Source organism: Callorhinchus milii, unplaced genomic scaffold (assembly GCF_018977255.1).
Source record: "Callorhinchus milii isolate IMCB2004 unplaced genomic scaffold, IMCB_Cmil_1.0 Scaffold2, whole genome shotgun sequence".
In the NCBI taxonomy this organism is placed as follows: domain Eukaryota; kingdom Metazoa; phylum Chordata; class Chondrichthyes; order Chimaeriformes; family Callorhinchidae; genus Callorhinchus; species Callorhinchus milii.
In genome coordinates this window covers 2,603,482-2,621,557 of record NW_024704743.1, presented here as the reverse complement: position 1 = coordinate 2,621,557, position 18,076 = coordinate 2,603,482, and the positions used below count along the sequence as shown (strand labels likewise).

Genomic DNA, 18,076 nt, shown 5'->3' with positions numbered 1-18,076 from the left:
AAACCTTCCTGCACAAGAATGAGCTTCAACTTATTTTTGGTGAACATAGGATGCCCTCCTGACACTTACTGACTTATAACCAGTTTGGTGAATTGCCAGAAACTGACTGGCAATTTTACTTAGGCACGCATCACTATTTTCAGGAGCAAGGAAAACATTTTACACTTTGCACCTTTTTGATGAAAAATAACAGATACTGGAGGATTATTTTAACAGAATTTGTCAATACAGGATTCATCTAGTTTTATGTAACAGCAAAATGACTTGGCCTCAATAATCCATTTGCAAAGAACACACAATTCCAAATTAAGTAATTGAAAGGAAATGCTTCATTTTAAGTGTTTGAGGTAGCGGAAAACATTAAAGATCAAACTCAGGAGCAGAAACTGGCCTAGCTGGATTAAAAAAGCAGGCAAGATGAGCAGTAGCATCATCTCATCACTAGATGTCACAACATTTTATAATTTCAAAGTATGAAGTACTAAATTATAGAACTTGCAGTGTAGGAAGATACCTGACCCACCCAGTCCATGTTGAAGATCGCTAGACAATTTACATTAAATACAGCGGTGCCTTTCCTGCCAGGAATGTGCCTTAAAGCACTTACCCAGTTCGCTGCGAGGGGATTTAGCAGAGTCATTGGTTCTACTTAAAAAGGCAACAACTTCCCAAATTTAAATAAAATGAAGACATTTGTTTTACACTTCAATTTAATGTTGTAAAATTTAATGGCAAACAGACTCAAGCACTCTTCTCCACTGTCTCTCCTCTCAGCTCCACCTTCATGGTTTTGTCTTTGCCTGGTTTCACTCTTACCTTTCCCACCATCTCCACTTTGTTATTTGCTAACAGCTTCCTCCTCCAGCCCCTCGCACCATCGTGTTCCTCAGGGGCCAGTCATTGGTCCTCTCTCTACACTTTAATATCTACATGCTCCCACTCGGTGATATCATCTGCAGCCATGGGGTTAACTTCCACATGTACTAAATTGGTCATAGCAACTCCAAGTCTATTGTACTGCTTAAATTACGTTGGTTCACACAACTGTCCAAAGTACTTACGCTTTTTTGATTTCTTCTGGAGATGAATTCTTTGATACTCCTAACACTTGGTAATAATCCACCATCTTTCCAATTTAGTTCAAAATGGAAAACCCTGCAATGGTAAAAGTTACACAACTTAAATTTTGCTCAAATAATTCAACACAAGTCCAAACAGTCCGAGTACACACCTTATAATATCACATAATCATATAACAGTCATATAATTGTGTGATGCCTGCTCACATGCATCAGTCCAAAGTTTAATAACTGTTCTTAAGAAATCTACACAGTTAGTCTACGCAATTCCAATTTTTCACATGTTGAATCACTCTGCCTCACAAAAAACAATATTTTAGCAACCAACGGAATGGATTTTTTGCCTAGCAATAAGATCAAGTTTTGTGGAGGTTACAAAGCTTTATTTAAAAAAACACTGGAAAGAAGAATCTAGTTCTGCAGCTGCTCCATTGTTGTAAAATGAACATTGTTCACTGTTCTTTCATGTACATGATTATAATAATCCTTGCATTTATTTGATAGCATCTTATTAGGTCATCGTGATGTCTCAAAGTGCTTCACAGGTTATACTGAAAGTGGATTGACAGTGTATTTTGTGGGCAAAACACAGAAGCACAATTGCGCACATCAATATCCCATGGGAGAAACGCCATTCTGTTTTCGAATAGTAGCATGCAATCCTTAATGTCCACCTGAACAGGGAAACGGGACCTCGATTTAACATATCAGCAGACAGATGGACTCTCTAACAAAGCAACACACCTCCAGCACCACACTGGAGTGTCAGCTTAGACTATGTGATTCCATGTCCTAACGTGGCGCTTGAAACCAGAACCTGCTGACTCAGAGGCCAGAGTGCTTTCAAGCCAAGTAACACTTCTTAAATTAAATTAGGGACGAAATGAGGTACTGTAAGATACCAAATTTCTATTTGGAAATAAATACTTTCAGTTGTGTCTGAAGTAAATGCATGTTTATTATGTCGCAATAGTTCAAGTCAAGAGTACAGTCCAGGTGCAATTGAAGATTAAATTCCAAACACTACCTGATTTGAATAAAGGATTTCCACATATCAGACATCCGTCCGACCATAAAAAAAATCCAACCATAAGATTTACTCAGTTTCCTTCCACAGCAACCATTCATTTGTCATCTGTCTGTCCATTCTGCTAGCCTGTACAGTTGTAGTCCTAATACAGATCCCTGCCGAACACTACTTACTACCTCTTGCCAGCCTGAGAAGATGCTCTTAAGTCCTCCGCTTTGCTTTTGTTTTTCTAACCATTCTTTTATCCATTCTGCTACCTCTCTTACGACTACGCATGCCCTGATTTTAGTCAAGACTCTCTCATGTGGCACTTAATCAAAGGTTTTCTGAAAATCCAAATACACAGCATGCATCGCCTTTGTCTATTTTTTGTTTCTTCTTCAAAGAATTTGATACAGTTGGTCAAGCATGACCGTTTGTATATCCATGTTGGCTGCTCCCAATTATATTCTCCTCCAGATGACTAGTTACTTAAGTTTTTATTATGGATTCCAATACCTTTCCCACAAACAATATTTAGGTACGGTCTTGTAATTAACTAAATTCGCTCCAGCATCCTTTTTTAAAAAAAAATTAGGGCTTGTTATTATTAATGAAATAGATTTACTTTTAAAAAGCTCTGAAAAGCTGAAACCAATTGCCATATACACATAGCTTCAAATGTCACAGATTTGCCTGTATTTTGTGCGACAATACATCCATGGATGTAAATTGCTTATTGCTTCAAAATGAACAAAATATGTGTCTTTGCTGCATTCTACGCACAAAAAGATTACACGCAGAGCAACTTTCAGTGTAACAGCTTTAATATGGGTAGATCCCCTGTTCCACTTCTGCTTAGGTTTCAGCAAGCTTTCACAAAAGCACAAAGCTTAGGTAAACGAGCTTTCAAAAGACTCCTATTCACGGTTTAAACGTTGGCTCACCACCCATGATAAAAAAAAAATCCTTGCGCTCTTTTGGAGGCTGGGATCCCTGCAACATTAAGAACCCACAAAGCAATTAAAATCTTGGCACAAAGTAAAGAAAAAAATCATACTATATCCATCATCACTTTGATAGTCATCAAATAATCCTGAACTAACATCCAAATAAGTTTATCGGTTATATCTGAATGTTCATTTTATGACAAAGATAGCTATAATCGTAAGATGCCCTTTACTATAAAGTCAGGTCAAACTTAGAAAAATAACAAACTAAACTAACAAGTAATCACATTTTTACATCTAAGTACATAAATCCAACATATAATGTAGCTCATAAGACTGCATCTGTGCTCTCATTGTTCTGAAGTCGATATTAATTTAGTTAGTTACAAAGTTCTTACATCACCCGTTCTGTGAGTAGTTTGCAGAATACTAATCCAGCATCCAATTAATGTATTTGCACGCAACACAATGAAACATCTCAAAGCACTTCTCTGTAAAGTATAGTGACTTTTTTTGTTAAACGCAGCAGCCAAGTTTAGACAACACAGCACAAAAAGGAACAAAAATGAAGGGAACAACCAATTTTTTTTATCTGGGGAATTGTTTTGAAAAGAGAGCAGAATTTTCTCTTTCTTTTTGGTCATCCAGGTATCTAACAAATGGGGAAACCCATTACAGTGGCTAAGAATATCCAAACTCATGGCATGTAAAGTCCTAACATGGGATTGGAGCCTATCAAAATAAACCCTTCGACTCAGAGGAGCGTTAGCAACTATGCCAAACCTCAGCTCTTCCAGTTCCCAGTCCCCCTTCTTCTCTTGCTGGAAAAGATAAAAGAAACTCCCATCCCATGGTCTTAAGGACTAATCTACAAGGTTACTACAGTTTTCACGATGTAGAATGGAGAGAACAGACATTGCCTGACCTAAAAAAAGTGAATGGATGGTAAGGAAGTGGTCAAAAAGATATTATTGGCTCAATAAAATGTTTGACCAAGGACCTGTCAAATTTAGGCTGCAATGCTTCAATTCACTGAGGTTAGTGATGTATACAAGACATTTGAATAGATTGCCCAGCTAAAGTGTTCGCACAACTGGGAAACAGTTGCTATAAATAGACATCACTAACAACATAGAAACAGAGTTAGTTACCAGCTCAGACAATAAGTATATCAAAAGCATTCTAAAAACATTTGAATGTAAAGATGTCAATATATCCCTGAGTATGTAAACTTGGACATAGAGACGTTCTCAGTACTAAGAACCAAGAGATGAACACTGAATATTGATCCATGATTTACACTGGAATAACTCAAAGAGTGCTTTACTTCAGCAGAGCAGTTGGTATAAATAGGAACAAACTGAATAACAATCCTTGCATTTGATATAGTGCCTTATCATGTCGTTGAGACATCTCAACGTGCTTCACAGAATATATTGTAAAGTAGATTGACCGTATATTGGGGGCGAAACACGGCAGACAGCTAGCTATGTGTCACAAACAGACGGAGTGAGTGAACCAATTTTATTTGAGGGACTGTAAGCTTGGACACCAGGAGAGACTCACTTCTCTTTTTGAATAATGCCATATGATCTTTAACATCAACCTGAGCAAGCAGATAGGCTTAACGTTTCATCCAAAGGATTGGACATAGTAGTGTTAGCCTCATACACTCATTTCCAAATCCATCACATCAAGACTTTGATCTTACAGTCTACTCTAGCACTCCAGTGCAATGCTGGCGGTGTGTGCCACTGTTGCAATGACCAGGAGCAAAGGCATATATGCCAATGGGAAAAAAATACACACGAAGAATAACAATCGTTATATTAAATATAGTGCCTTTCATTTCAAGAGGGTGTCTCAAAGCACTTCACAGGATTTACAATTGAACGTAGTGACTCTTTTGTAGTTTCTGGACTCGGCATCTAATTTGCCTACAGCAATGTCCCACAAATAACCAATTAAAAAAGGCAGAATTTGTTGATAAAATAGAACTCTGAATCGCAAAAATACCTTGCAAGCAAGTCACAGCAAACTGCAGGAACGCTGCACCAACCCAGAGGGAGAAGATCGCATTTTAAACTTCAATGTGAAAGGAAGCACATGAAAGATCTGGGTTAGGCTACCCACCCGCTGAAGTGCTGAGAATGATGTGAAGAATATTCTGATAAATCTAATCTGGTTAAGGACTCTATAACCAGTCCAACAAAACAAATCACAAACACGAAAGATCGGACTCAGGAATCTTGTTGGTCACTCTCTTCTGCCAGAATTACCAGTTAAGATATGAGCCTCTGTTGATCAGAATGAAGCAGACTTTAACTGTAAGGAGCCGACAAGGTCTCTGTACATCTGTGTCTTTTCTGTTGTGATGCAAATCATTACAACATGCTTGGAAGTCTTGCTGTCCAGGCAGATAGAGGCAATTGAATGTGCATTTATCTGACCCCGTGTGTCAAAATAAAGGAAAACCCAAAGCTGTAACTGGTACTTGAACCCTTTCAATAACATATTGAAGATGCTGTTATTTATGGGACCAATCTCAACCAATAAAATCCAGATGGATCCCTTGTTGCCAGTCACAGTGGTACTAAAGTGGAACTCATCCCATTGAGAGATTCAGAACTATTAGATGCCAGTCATTTACTCATGCTGACTGAGACACCTGGCTTCAGGTCCAAGCCAAATCATCTCAGCTGTCTTGAGTCAGTATGAACAGGCCATGTGACAACACTCATAACAATATCACAGTCTTCTTCAAACAGAATCAAATCATGTTGGAGTTGCTCTTAAAAGCCTGGGATGGCATGCATCAGTACCTCAGATATACACTAGGGCATGTCAACAGATCTGAGCTGATGTAAGACATCCTTGCAAAGTTATCTTGGTGGATTACCTGCAGCTGTTAAACTTCTTACAAGTACGATTGATATTACATCTCAAACCAAATGATGCACACGTTCATCCACATCATGCATCACAAGAGGCATTTTGAAGATCTTCTAAATCCCAATATCATGAAACTGTGGCTACCACATACAATCTTTGAACGTTTTTATAAGCATTATGTAAGCTCAAAACTTTAATATTCACTATCAAACACGGGTCAAAACTATGAAAACGCATACAAAAATGGAGATCAGGCTATAACAATCTTTACATATACAACAACAACAAGATTTCATTTATAGAGTGCCTTTCACGTCGGGAGGAAGTTCTCAAGGCACTGGACAGTTGGGTCAGGATAAAGCACCTTAACACATTGTTGAGATGTCTCAATGCGCTTCACAGAAGAGACTGTAAAGTGAATTGTCTGTATATTTTGTGGGCGAAACGCGTCAGCCAATTGCTTACCCAAATCATCTCACTTTGCAAGGCGAGTGCTCTAACCGCTAAGTTACAGGACTTTTTAACCTACCTCTCTTAAACTTAACAACTCTGCCAGTGAATAATCACCAAAAGAATTTTGCTGCAATTTTGAAAAAATGTGCCCAGTATGTAATCTCATTGCACTCTGCCATGCTGATTCAAGCTCCTTAACTAATACTTAACATGTATTTGCAGCACCAGAACATAAATGTCTGCCCAATAGTCAACTTTGATTTTGGTTGCGGTTGTAACCTTTATGGGCTTCAGGAAGTGCTGTCCTCCTACACTTTCAAAGCTTTTGTGGATCATGACTTGACTGACAAAAATCACATTACAGTAATCCACTGAATTGCCAAGAATGCCTGACTAATATTTTAAAAAATGCATAATTTAAATCAAAGATCGCAAAACATTACACCTGAGTACACTGAGCAATTTGTGGAGTCCTGTAGTGTATTGGTTAGCACACTCACCTCACAATCGAGAGAACCCAGGTTCGATTCCCTAATAGGGTGAAACCTTAGGAAAGTTTCCTTACTCCTCGAACCTCTGGTTACCTAGCAGTAAGTAGGGATCTTGGTTGTTAGTCGATTGGCGGATTACTTTTCCAGGGGTAATAATCACTTAAAAAAATATTGTCACTCAATCCACGACTGTTTGTGGGACACTGCTGTGCACAATTGGCTGCCGCATCAATTCACTTTACCCTATATTCTATGAAGCGCTTTGAGATGCAGCGATATGGCGCTATATCAAATGCAAGGATTATTATACCGGTTGGATACTTTTAATTACACTGTTTGAGTTCCTTTCTTGATTATTTAAATATGTACAGGACACAAAAAAACAATGTATATATTACAAGGTCCTTGTCAGCCATGTTACTGCTACATACCAAGGAATGAGCCAGATAATCTAAAGGGAATAACCGTCTCTCACTTTGCAGCTGCATATGTTGACAGAAGTGGCAAAGACTGCACTAGAAGCAGATAACAGCATTTAGGAGAGATAACAGTATTTATTTTTCTGATTGATCGGTTTAACTCAAATTTTGAAATACACCAAAAGGGAGTAACGTTGGAGTTTGATAAGAACGTAAGAATTTGCTGGGTGAAAGAAGAACAAGGTCCATCCAGTTCGCCATCCACCATCCTGGCAGTCGCAAGACACGTCGTGTCCCAAACTATATATTGTATCCCGAGATATTATTTCATAACAGAATAAGAACTTGAGAATTTGCTCAGTGAAAGAAGACCTTAAGGTCTAAGGTCTTTTATTAGGTTACTAGAGAGAAATACCCATTGCAGCTTCACTTGCAAGCAAAGGATCCAATATGGAATGTAGATTGACACCTAAATAGATATTTTGTCTTTATCTATACTCAGCTGGGAGGACTCCCTTTGGGAGGACTCCCTTTGGGAGGACTCCCTTTGGGAGGACTCCCTTTGGGAAGACTCCCTTTGGGAAGACTCCCTTTGGGAAGACTCCCTTTGGGAAGACTCCCTTTGGGAGGACTCACTTTGGGAGGACTCCTATCAAAGCTACACTAACCAAAGGGGTTCGCTGTGTGATCCGGCAGGTCCTCAAGTTATTGCAAGGCAAAAAAAACTGCCATACATTTGTTACAGAATATATTAGTATAGATTTATCTCTCTGGAAAGGCGTGTGCTTTCCTCTGTGACTACTTTGTTGCAGAAACCATGCATACCTCATATTTTGGGGTTTAATTAAAGCATTTTTTTAAATATAGCTCATCAATGATAGGAGATTCCCCCCCAAAAAAATGCCCATGACACACACATGCAAGACCTTTTCGATGAGTTATAAATCATGTCTCTACATCAATCAGTTATTGCGTTATTGGTGGATACACAGACAGACATACAGACACTTTGCCTTTATTAGTATAGATTGGAGCTGAGTCTCAGCTTTCATGGTTATTTAGTTTATAAAATATGGGACATAATGTACATTGGGACATTTGAATTCACTAAATGTACTGAGTAAAATGTAGAGTAGCAGGTACTTGGTCTTTGAGAAATATACATCATGGAAGATTGGTACCAATGCAGTATTATTCTATTCTTTATGTTATTAAAACCCAACACCAATAAACAAAAAATAAAACATTGTGTTTACACAGAGGATAACTAACAATTGAATTGGTTACTAGGAAGGTTGGTGAAGCCAAGGAGGCTTTAATGTTATAATGGGTTAGTATTCTAGTGGATGAGATCAAAACGCCAAAAGGCCTTCTTTGTCTGAAGCTGCAGCGCTCTGAGACACAATGCTATGTTGAAGGGCGCTACTTAAATGCAAGCTGCTGATGATCTTCTGATTTAAACGCCCTCCTGACACTAAATAAATGCAATTTGTTGTTAAAATCTGATACTGCAATATTTGTAACACATTTGGCATCTCTGCAGGACTCGGTAATTTTTTTTCGGTCCAGCATAAGTTTGCAATCAAAACTGTACAATTCACAGCATAAAATAACTGCTTTATGAGGAATTGATTTGAACACGTGGACAAAACTAGAGAAAAAAAATGGGGCTGAGATGCCATCATCAAACGTGCTTCAATGACCCGTTATACTTAAGGAGATGACAGTGGTATGTGTGCGCGAGCGAGCGATGTGGGAGGAAGTCAGCTGAAACAAAAATGCAAAATAACCAAGCTTTCTGGTTATTCAGCCACATTATCAGCTGAGATCTCTCTCCACCTCCTCCCACAAATTCAGAAACTACTCTCCTACACTTCAAGTGCAGTGAAACTTACATAACAGTCTTTTCAAACCAATTTCAGGATCACTCTCCCCCCCACCCCCACCTCTGCAGAATAATTTTCCTCATCTAAAGCCACCTCTAATCCCTGGGGAGTACTCTTCCCTTTCAGGCTAAACCGACACGGATCATTTATTCGCCCACAAATATACAGTCAATTCACTTTACAGTCTATTCTGTGAAGCGCTTTGAGACGTCTCGAAGAGGTGAAAAGCGCTATATCAAAATGCAAGGATTATTAGGATTAGTATTATTATATTTTTCTTTCCTTCCCCCCCCCCACCCCAAAAATAATATGAATGGGTGTACCCCTCACATTGTCGAGAGAGAGAGAGAGAGACCACTCTCCTCGTCCACAAATCCCTCTCTTTTCTCCCTCCTCCCTCTGTACAAACGGAGAGAGGGAATGGAGGAAGGGGGGGGGGGGAGAGAGGGAAGGGGGGGAGGGAGAGAGGGAAGGGGGGGAGGAGAGAGGGAGGGGGGGAGAGAGAGAGGGAGGGGGAGAGAGAGAGGGAGGGGGAGAGGGAGGGGGAGAGAGGGAAGGGGGGGTAGAGAGGGAAGGGGGGGGAGAGAGGGAAGGGGGGAGGGAGGGAGGGAGAGAGGGGGAGGGAGAGGGGGGGGAGGGGGGGGGTAGAGAGAGAGGGGGGGGTAGAGAGGGAGGGAGGGGGGGGCTGTGGTAGAGAGGGAGAGGGGGGGGAGGGATTGGAGAAGAGACAAAAGAGCAGGCGGCCCGGGCTCGGCGCGGCCTACATCCCGAGTGGCCCCATATAATGGAGAGCAACTGATGGCGGCTCTGCCCCCACTTCTCTCCCCCTCTCCCTTTTCCTTATCGGTATTCGCTATTACCGTCGGGTAATAGTAAGTTATTATTGTGGTGGGTGTGTGGGGGAGGGGGCGCGGGGGGGGGGATATATATATATATATATTTATAGCGGGACAGACAGACAGACAGACAGACAGACCGGCCGGGCGGGCGGGCGGGAGGGTATAAACCCTGTGAGGCGCTGTGTGAGCGAACGCGATCGTTATTATTAATAACATTATTATTATCTGATGATGATGATGATGATGAAAGGTGGCGGTGGTGGCGCCGCCATTGGAGTGTGAGGGTGGGGTGTGGGGGGTGTCGGGGTGGGGGGGGTGGGGGGGGCCGCGGGCTCTCACCTGCCGCTGTGGCTGTGGCCGAGGCTGAGGCTGTCCCTGAGGCTGTGGCAGTTGGTCTCTCGCGCCGCCGCCGCCGCCGCTGTTGTTGTTGTTGTTTTTGCTCCGACTGAAACCGTCTGGACACATCCGGGACACACGCACCGCACAAACCCGCGCCCCGCCCCGCCCGCCCGCGCGTCACTTCCGCTTCCTCCTCCCCCCCCTTTTGTGACGTCGCCGTGACGCGGCGCCGCGATCTTTCAGATGGTGAGACAGAGGGAGTGGGGGGGAGAGAGGGGGAGGAGAGAGGTGGGGGGAGGGGAGTGGGGACAGGGAGAGTGGGGGGGGCAGAGAGTGGGGGGGGAGTGGGGGACAGGGAGTGGGGGGGGGCAAGAGTGGGGGGGGAGTGGGGGACAGGGAGTGGGGGGGGCAAAGAGTGGGGGGGGGGGAGTGGGGGACAGGGAGTGGGGGACAGAGGGAATGGGGGATGGGGGGGACAGAGGGTGGGGAGAGGGGGGGACCTGGAGGGGGGAGAGAGAGAGTGGGGGAGAGGGGGGGACAGTGAGTGGGGGACAGAGGGAATGGGGGGCAGAGGGGATGGGGGGGCAGAGGGGTGGGGAGAGGGGGGGATGGGGGAGAGGGTGGAACAGAGGGAATGGGGGATGGGGGGGGGGACAGAGGGGGGAGAGAGGGAGTGGGGGATGGGGGAGAGGGGGGGACCTGGAGGGGGGAGAGAGAGAGTGGGGGAGAGGGGGGACAGGGAGATGGGAGAGATAGCTTAAGAAGGACCAGCGCCATCCCCTCACCACACTGCCATCAACCCCCCCCCCCCTCGCTCCCCACGCCAAGCCCCATGGCCGCCGCTGCCCCGCACCCTGACACCCCACAGCCCCCCCGCCATCCGCTATCAGCCAGTGAGGGAGTCGATCTAATCAGTTTGTTGAAGACTGGGACAAAAGGTGTCGCCAGAAAAGACCATCTTATTCCGTTTAGCTCCAAATAATAGTCATGTTACCCAATAACGGGGGAACAAAGTTATTTGTACATTGAAGAATAAAAGCTCAAACAAAAGCCGACGTCGCTGGGGCCACTCAGCAGGTCAGGCAGCATCTATGGAGAAAGTGAGTCATTCTCTCCGTTAGATGCTGACACACTTTTTCCGTAGATGCTGCCTGACCTGCTGAGCGTTCCCGGATTTCCAGCATCTGCAGTGTTTCGCGTTAAGGTTAACAGCTCATTTGCTTTACAGGCAAAACGCATATAACATGATCGCTGGTCACTCAACCCGCGGCTGTTTGTGGGGACGCTGCTGTTCGTGGGGACCCTGCTGGGCGCGATCGGCTGCCGCATTTCGCCCACAAAATATACAGTCAATTCACTTCACAGTCTACCCTGTGAAGCGCTTTGAGACATCTCGGAGACGTGATAAGGCACTGTATGGATATCTCCAGGCAGGACAGTATAAACCGAGTGGTGGAACAGGGGGACATAGGTAACAGGAGCAATGCAGGCTCAAGTGGTCATAAGAGGATACGATGTTGTAGCAGTAACAGAGACTTGGCTCAAGCAAGGACAGGAATGGGAGCTGAATATTCCTGTCTATAATGTATTCAGGAGGGATAGGGAAGGAAAAAAAGGAAGGGTGTGGCAATGTTAGTCAAAGATACGGTTATAGCCGTGGGAAGGGTCGAGGTGCTGAAGGGCCCCAAAACGGAATTATCTGGTTAGAGTTCAGGAACAAAAAAGGAGCTGTTACGCTGGTAGGGGTATACTATAGACCACCAAATAGTGGGAAGGAAATAGATGAGCAGATCTGCAAGCAGATCTCAGACAGATGCAAGGCCAATAGAGTCGTGATAATGGGGGACTTTAATTATCCCAACATTGACTGGCAAAACAACAGCGCAAAGGGCAAGGAGGGGGAATATTCCTAAAATGCATACAGGACACCTTTCTTGATCAGTAGGTTTCCAGCCCAACAAGGAAGGAAGCAGTGCTGGATCTAGTTCTGGGGAATGAAGTAGGGTAAAATGGAGCAGGTTTCAGTGGGAGAGCATCTGGGCAATAGTGATCATAACATCATTAGATTCAGAGTACATATGGAAAGAGACAAGGAACCATCTAAGGTGAAGATACTCAACTGGAAGAGTGCAAATTTCAGTGAGTTAAAAAGGGACCGAGACAAGGTGGACTGGAAAGAAAGATTGGCAGGTAAAACAACTAAAGAGCAGTGGGAAGTCTTCAAGGATGAGATAGCACAGGGACAGAATAAATACATTCCCACAACGGAAAAGTAGGGCTTCCAAACCTCCCTGGATGACAAAGGTAATTGTATCTGGAATGAAGCAGAAAAAGGAGGCGTATGACAAATGTCAAACCCAAGATACAGAAGACAACCAAATAGAATATAGGAAGTGCAGAAGAGGTTTGAAAAAGGAAATAAGAGGGGCAAAAAGATTATACGAAAAAAGGTTAGTGGGTAACATTAAAGGGAATTCTAAAATATTTTACAAGCAAATCAAGAAAAAAAGGCTAGTCAAAGGTAGGGTGGGGCCAAATAAGGTCCAAGGGGGAAATCATATTGTGGAGGCAGAGGTCATGGCTGATGTGCTGAATGAGTATTTTGCCAATGTGACTCCCCTGTACAAAAAGGGACAGAAGGACAAACCTGGGACCTCCAGGCCAGTCAGCCTAACATCAGTAGTGGGGAAGCTCCTGGAGACTATAATCCGGGACAGAATAAATTTTCACTTAAAAGAATATGGGTTAATTAGGGACAGCCAACACGGATTTGTTAAAGGAAATGTCTAACAAATCTAATAGAATTTTCCGATGAGGTGACGGAGAGGGTGGATAAAGGTAGTGCAGTTGATGTGGTTTATATGGACTTTCAAAAGGCATTTGACAAAGTGCCACATAACAACAACAACAACAAAATTACACTTGTATAGTGCCTTTCTCGTCGGGAGGACATCCCAACATAGGTAACAGAAATTCTTCAACTCAACTCAATTGCAGTTCTGCAAGTCTTTTCCAGACTGACTCACAAGCATAAGCAACCGTCGCCTAATCAAAATATTTATAATCAAGATTGTCCTTGTTCAGGTCAGGGTGACACTAGCCAACATGCAGAAGTTTTCCCAGCTTAACTGAAACAACATTTGAAACAACTCACTTCAGATCAGAACACCAACCCCTCACCCTGCCCTCACCCCATCTCCTGCTTATCCCACTCTATCTCAACGTCTCCTGCCTCGTCTCCCAGCATGAATCCTGGTACATCTTGCTTCCTCCGCAGCACACTCAAACTGTAACTCACCGATCAGTTAGCTCATGCACATTCAAACACTGAGGGGGTCGGGACTGAGCAAGACTGGAAGAAATCCTGCTACCATGGGAGAGATCGAGGTAGTGGGGAAGGTAGTGTGGCTGGCACTAGAGAATGTGATGGGCTGGCACTGGGGAAGAGGAAGCTAGTCCTGGGATAGGGTCTGGAAACATTGATTGATTGCATTGAGCTTTAAGGATGAATTAGGGATCAAACAATAGGTGAGACCTCGTCGCCGGTCTCCCATCCACTGCCATCCATAAAATCCAACTCATTCAGAACTCTGCCGCCCACATTCTCTCCCGCACGAGACTCCGCTCCCCGATCACCCCAGTCCTTGCCAGACTGCACTAGCTGCCTACCCTCACCCTCGTATTCAAATCCCTCCACTCCTCTGTACCCCCCAACCTCTCTGACCTCCTCTCTCCTCAAACCAGCCCCCGTTGCCTTCGTTCCTCCGGGTCTGGCATCCTTCTCGTCCCCCGAGTCCTCCGCTCCACCCTCAGCGGCCGTGCCTTCAGCCACTACGCCCCGAGGCTCTGGAACTGCCTTCCTCACTCTCTTCGTCTCGCTCCCTCCCTTCTCAGTTTCAGGTCTCTGCTGAAGGTTAGAGCACTCTCTTTGCAAGTGAGAGACCTGAGTTCAATTCCAGGGAGGGCGAAACCTTGGGCAAGTTTCCTTAATAATAATAATAATCCTTGCATTTGATATAGCGCTTTTCACATCGGGAGGATGTCCCAAAGTGCTTCACAGAACACACTAACGTGAATTGACTGTATATTTGTGGGCGAACGCGGCAGCCAATTGCGCACAGCAATGTCCCACAAACAGTCGTAGATTGAAAATGACCAATTTATTATTGTTTTGGGTTTTGGAGGATTATTGGTGTGTGGAGTAAGGAAACTTGCCCAAGGTTTCGCCCTCTGCCTGGGATTGAACCCAGGTCTCTCGCTTGCAAAGCGAGTGCTCTAACCACTGAGATACAGGATTCCACACGCTTAATAATAATCCCTCCAAAACCAAAAACAATAATAATTTGGCCATTTTCAATCTACGACTGCTTGTGGGACATTGCTGTGCGCAATTGGCTGCCGCGTTCGCCCACAAATATACAGTCAATTCACTTTACAGTGTGTTCTGTGAAGCGCTTTGGGACGTCCTCCCGACGTGAAAAGCGCTATATCAAATGCAAGGATTATTATTATTCCGTGAAGCGCTTTGGGACGTCGAGAAGATGTGAAAAGCGCTATATCAAATGCAAGGATTATTAGTATTATTAAGACCTTTCGCTTTGGGAAGTAATTTACTGCAATTACGACACCATGGTAACCTTACTGAGACAACACCAGATACCTCATTCAGGATAAATACAGCATTAATTTAGCAGCTCAAATTGAGGCAGAATTGGCTTAATGGAGGACATGTTTATTTGCAGCAGTCCAGAACATCAAGGTGACTGACATTGTGATTGCCCTGTACAGGTTCCCTCAACATCCTTCATATCACAATAATAATCCTGGCGTTTGATACAGTGCCTCATCACGTCTTCGAGACGTCTCAAAGCGTTTCATAAGATACACTGTAAAGTGAATTGACTGTGTATTTTGTGGGCGAAACATTGGTGATGATGAGACTGAGGCTTGGGATGAAAGCTGCTGAAAGGAATGACCAAGAGACTGGGAATTACCTGCAGCTGACACACTCCCTACTGGTGGAACCATTGCTTAACCCATAAGCCCTGACTCAGATGTGGGTGTGGAAGCCGGAGATGGTAATACTCTTACCTTTGAGTCAGAGGTTGTAGGTTCAAGCCTCACATCAGGATTTTGAGCTTCAAACCTAGGCTGACTCTCCAGAGCGCTGATGGCTTCAGGTTGGGATCTAGGAATAGGTACTTGTGTGGATTTTAATCCGAGATTCCATCCTTTAAATGAGACATTAAAGCCAGAGAAGAATTTGCTGCATTATCTGAAAATTTACAATTTAAAAGGAACAAGAATCTAATTTAACAAACATGTATTTAAACGATTACTCAAATATAATAATAATAAATAATAATCCTTGCATCTGCTACAGCACCTCATCACGTCTTTTAGACGTCTCAAAGCACTTCACAGGGTAGACGTTAAAGTGAATTGACCGTACATTTTGTGGGGGAAAAGCGACAACCAATTGCGCACAGCAGCGTCCCCACAAACAGCCGGGGATTGAAGTGACCAAATTATTATTGCTTTTTTTTCTTGAGGGATTATTATCAGGCGTGTGGAGTAAGGAAACTTGCCCAAGGTTTCACCCTAACCTGCCGGGAATGGAACCCAGGTCTTTCACTTGCGAGGCAAGTGCTCTAAATATTTGTGACTCACGAATGATTTCCTGGAAGTTATGCAACTGCGTTATTATCAGTGCTGTTTTTCCCTCTGCCCTCTGGTGATAGTTTAAAATATTATTGCTTTGTTGAAACAAAAATCTCACCGCAATCTTTATTTTATATTTTATAAAATGTATTTTATTGGTGTGGATCAATCACTTCTTAAGTGATTATTAAACAGCTTAAATTCGCTTTGTGAGTAAAAATACTACCAATAGGACCTCAATTGTAATTCTACTACAGCGCCTTGGGACGTCCTCCTGATGTGAAAGGCGTTACACAAATATAATTTTCTATTGTATTGTACCACTGTGACTAGCCTGACATTTTATCCCCTCCTTTGTTCCTCCATCCTCTAAGGCTCTGAATCTCGTATTCCCTCCTATTGTTTCTTTAATTGGCTCTGGAACTCCATCCCCAGTGCCTTCGCCGCTTCCTCCCTTTCCTCCTTCAAGGCCGGTCTCAAAACCTTTCTCTTTGACCGAGCCTTCAGCTCCCCTCTCGACTCTCTTCCACCTCCTCGCTCCCTCCCTTCCCTCCCCTCACCCTGACCATTTCCCCCCTCCTCGCTCCCTCCCTCCCCTCACCCTGACCATTTCCCCCCTCCTCGCTCCCTCCCTTCCCTCCCCTCACCCTGACCATTTCCCCCCTCCTCGCTCCCTCCCTTCCCTCCCCTCACCCTGACCATTTCCCCCTGCTCGGGTTCTGACCCAACTGTGCAGCGCCTTGGGACGTCCTCCTGACGTGAAAGGCGCTTTATAAATGGAATCTTGTTGTTGTTGTTAACACTAAACATGCTTTTCCATGGCTCAAGCCTCTGCTCACCCCACTGCTCATTTGCTTCTTTGAAATGCGTTTGGGTTCACTTTGTCACTAAAAAAGTATTCTCTTTGAAACGATTGGGAAGAATGAGAACTCCAGTAACTGGAAGCGAGTCCCTGGGGCACTTTGCTCACTGACGGAAGTTATGTGCGACTCCTGTTATGAATCATGATGAGACACAGTTGTCTCAGACATCCCCAAGGCCTCCTCTGACAGGTATTGACAATCCAACACAACCAACAGAAAATCACCAAACTCTCTCGACTTTCTTTTGTACCAAATCGGGTTTATCCTGCGTTTTCTCTCTCATTTTGTTCTTTCTTTCTCCGAACTAAACCAGTTCTCTTTTCCACCCTTTTGTTGATGCACTGTTCACTCTTTTGCTGATGGTGCAACTCTGCATTCAGCAGTCTCCACTCTGTACCCCAGCAGCTAATCTCAGCGACAATAGACTCGGTGTCTCTAGGCTAGAAAGGGAAGGCGTCAAAAAGCAAAATGTTCCCATTCCTGACACCAGGAATACATCAGGCGCAATTTGAGAATTATTTTGTACATTTACTGCTTTGTAAGTCTTAAAGACAATGGCGTCAGGGCTAAAACCATGAGAAATTTTAAGCTTCACATTGCTGTTCAGTGACATTCAACTTTGTGCATTTGCCTGATTAATCTTTGCGTGTCTTTGGGTTGCCTTGGAACATTGGTGGAGATAATAATAATAATAATAATCCTTGTATATGATGCAGTGCCTTATCATGTCGTTGAGACATCTCAAAGTGCTTCAAAGAATATATTATAAAGTGAATTGACTGTATATTTTGTGGGGGAAACGCGGCAGCCAATTGCACACAGCAGCGTCCCCACAAACAGTCGTGGATTCAGTGACCAATTTTTTTTTGAGGGATTATTACCCTCCGGAAAAGTGATCCGCCATTCGACTAACAATTGGGTTTCTGCTGACTGCTGGTAAACAGAGACGTGTGGAGTAAGGAAACTTGCCCAACAATTCACCCCTTAAATGGTTACTGTGATCTACTGTCTGTCTCTCAATCATCTGATTGACTATCATGTGAATCTCTTGTAAGAAATTGCCAAATCTTTAGTGGTTTTATTGTAAACTGTCTTAACTGTTGATATAATTTGACATTTGCCATCATTTGACCACAACCAGAAAACGTGCTCAAAGCAACAAAAATACAGACCTTTAACCACTGGGTGTCAGTGC

General features: G+C 43.7%; 1 protein-coding gene across 3 annotated transcripts in view; it reads right to left on the bottom strand.

Moving 5' to 3' along the window:
* dnajb6b (DnaJ heat shock protein family (Hsp40) member B6b) overlaps positions 1-10,552 on the bottom strand; it is a 44,485-nt gene extending 33,933 nt beyond the window's left edge. For all 3 annotated transcript variants that reach the window (XM_007908315.2, XM_007908316.2, XM_007908317.2), the window contains exons 1-2: positions 10,358-10,552; positions 1,062-1,155 (exon numbers count right to left, since the gene is read on the bottom strand). In XM_007908315.2, coding sequence (XP_007906506.1) covers positions 1,062-1,126 — 65 coding nt within the window. In that variant the 5' untranslated portion in view covers positions 1,127-1,155; positions 10,358-10,552. The remainder of the gene's footprint in view (positions 1-1,061; positions 1,156-10,357) is intronic.
* Positions 10,553-18,076: the final 7,524 nt, after the last annotated feature.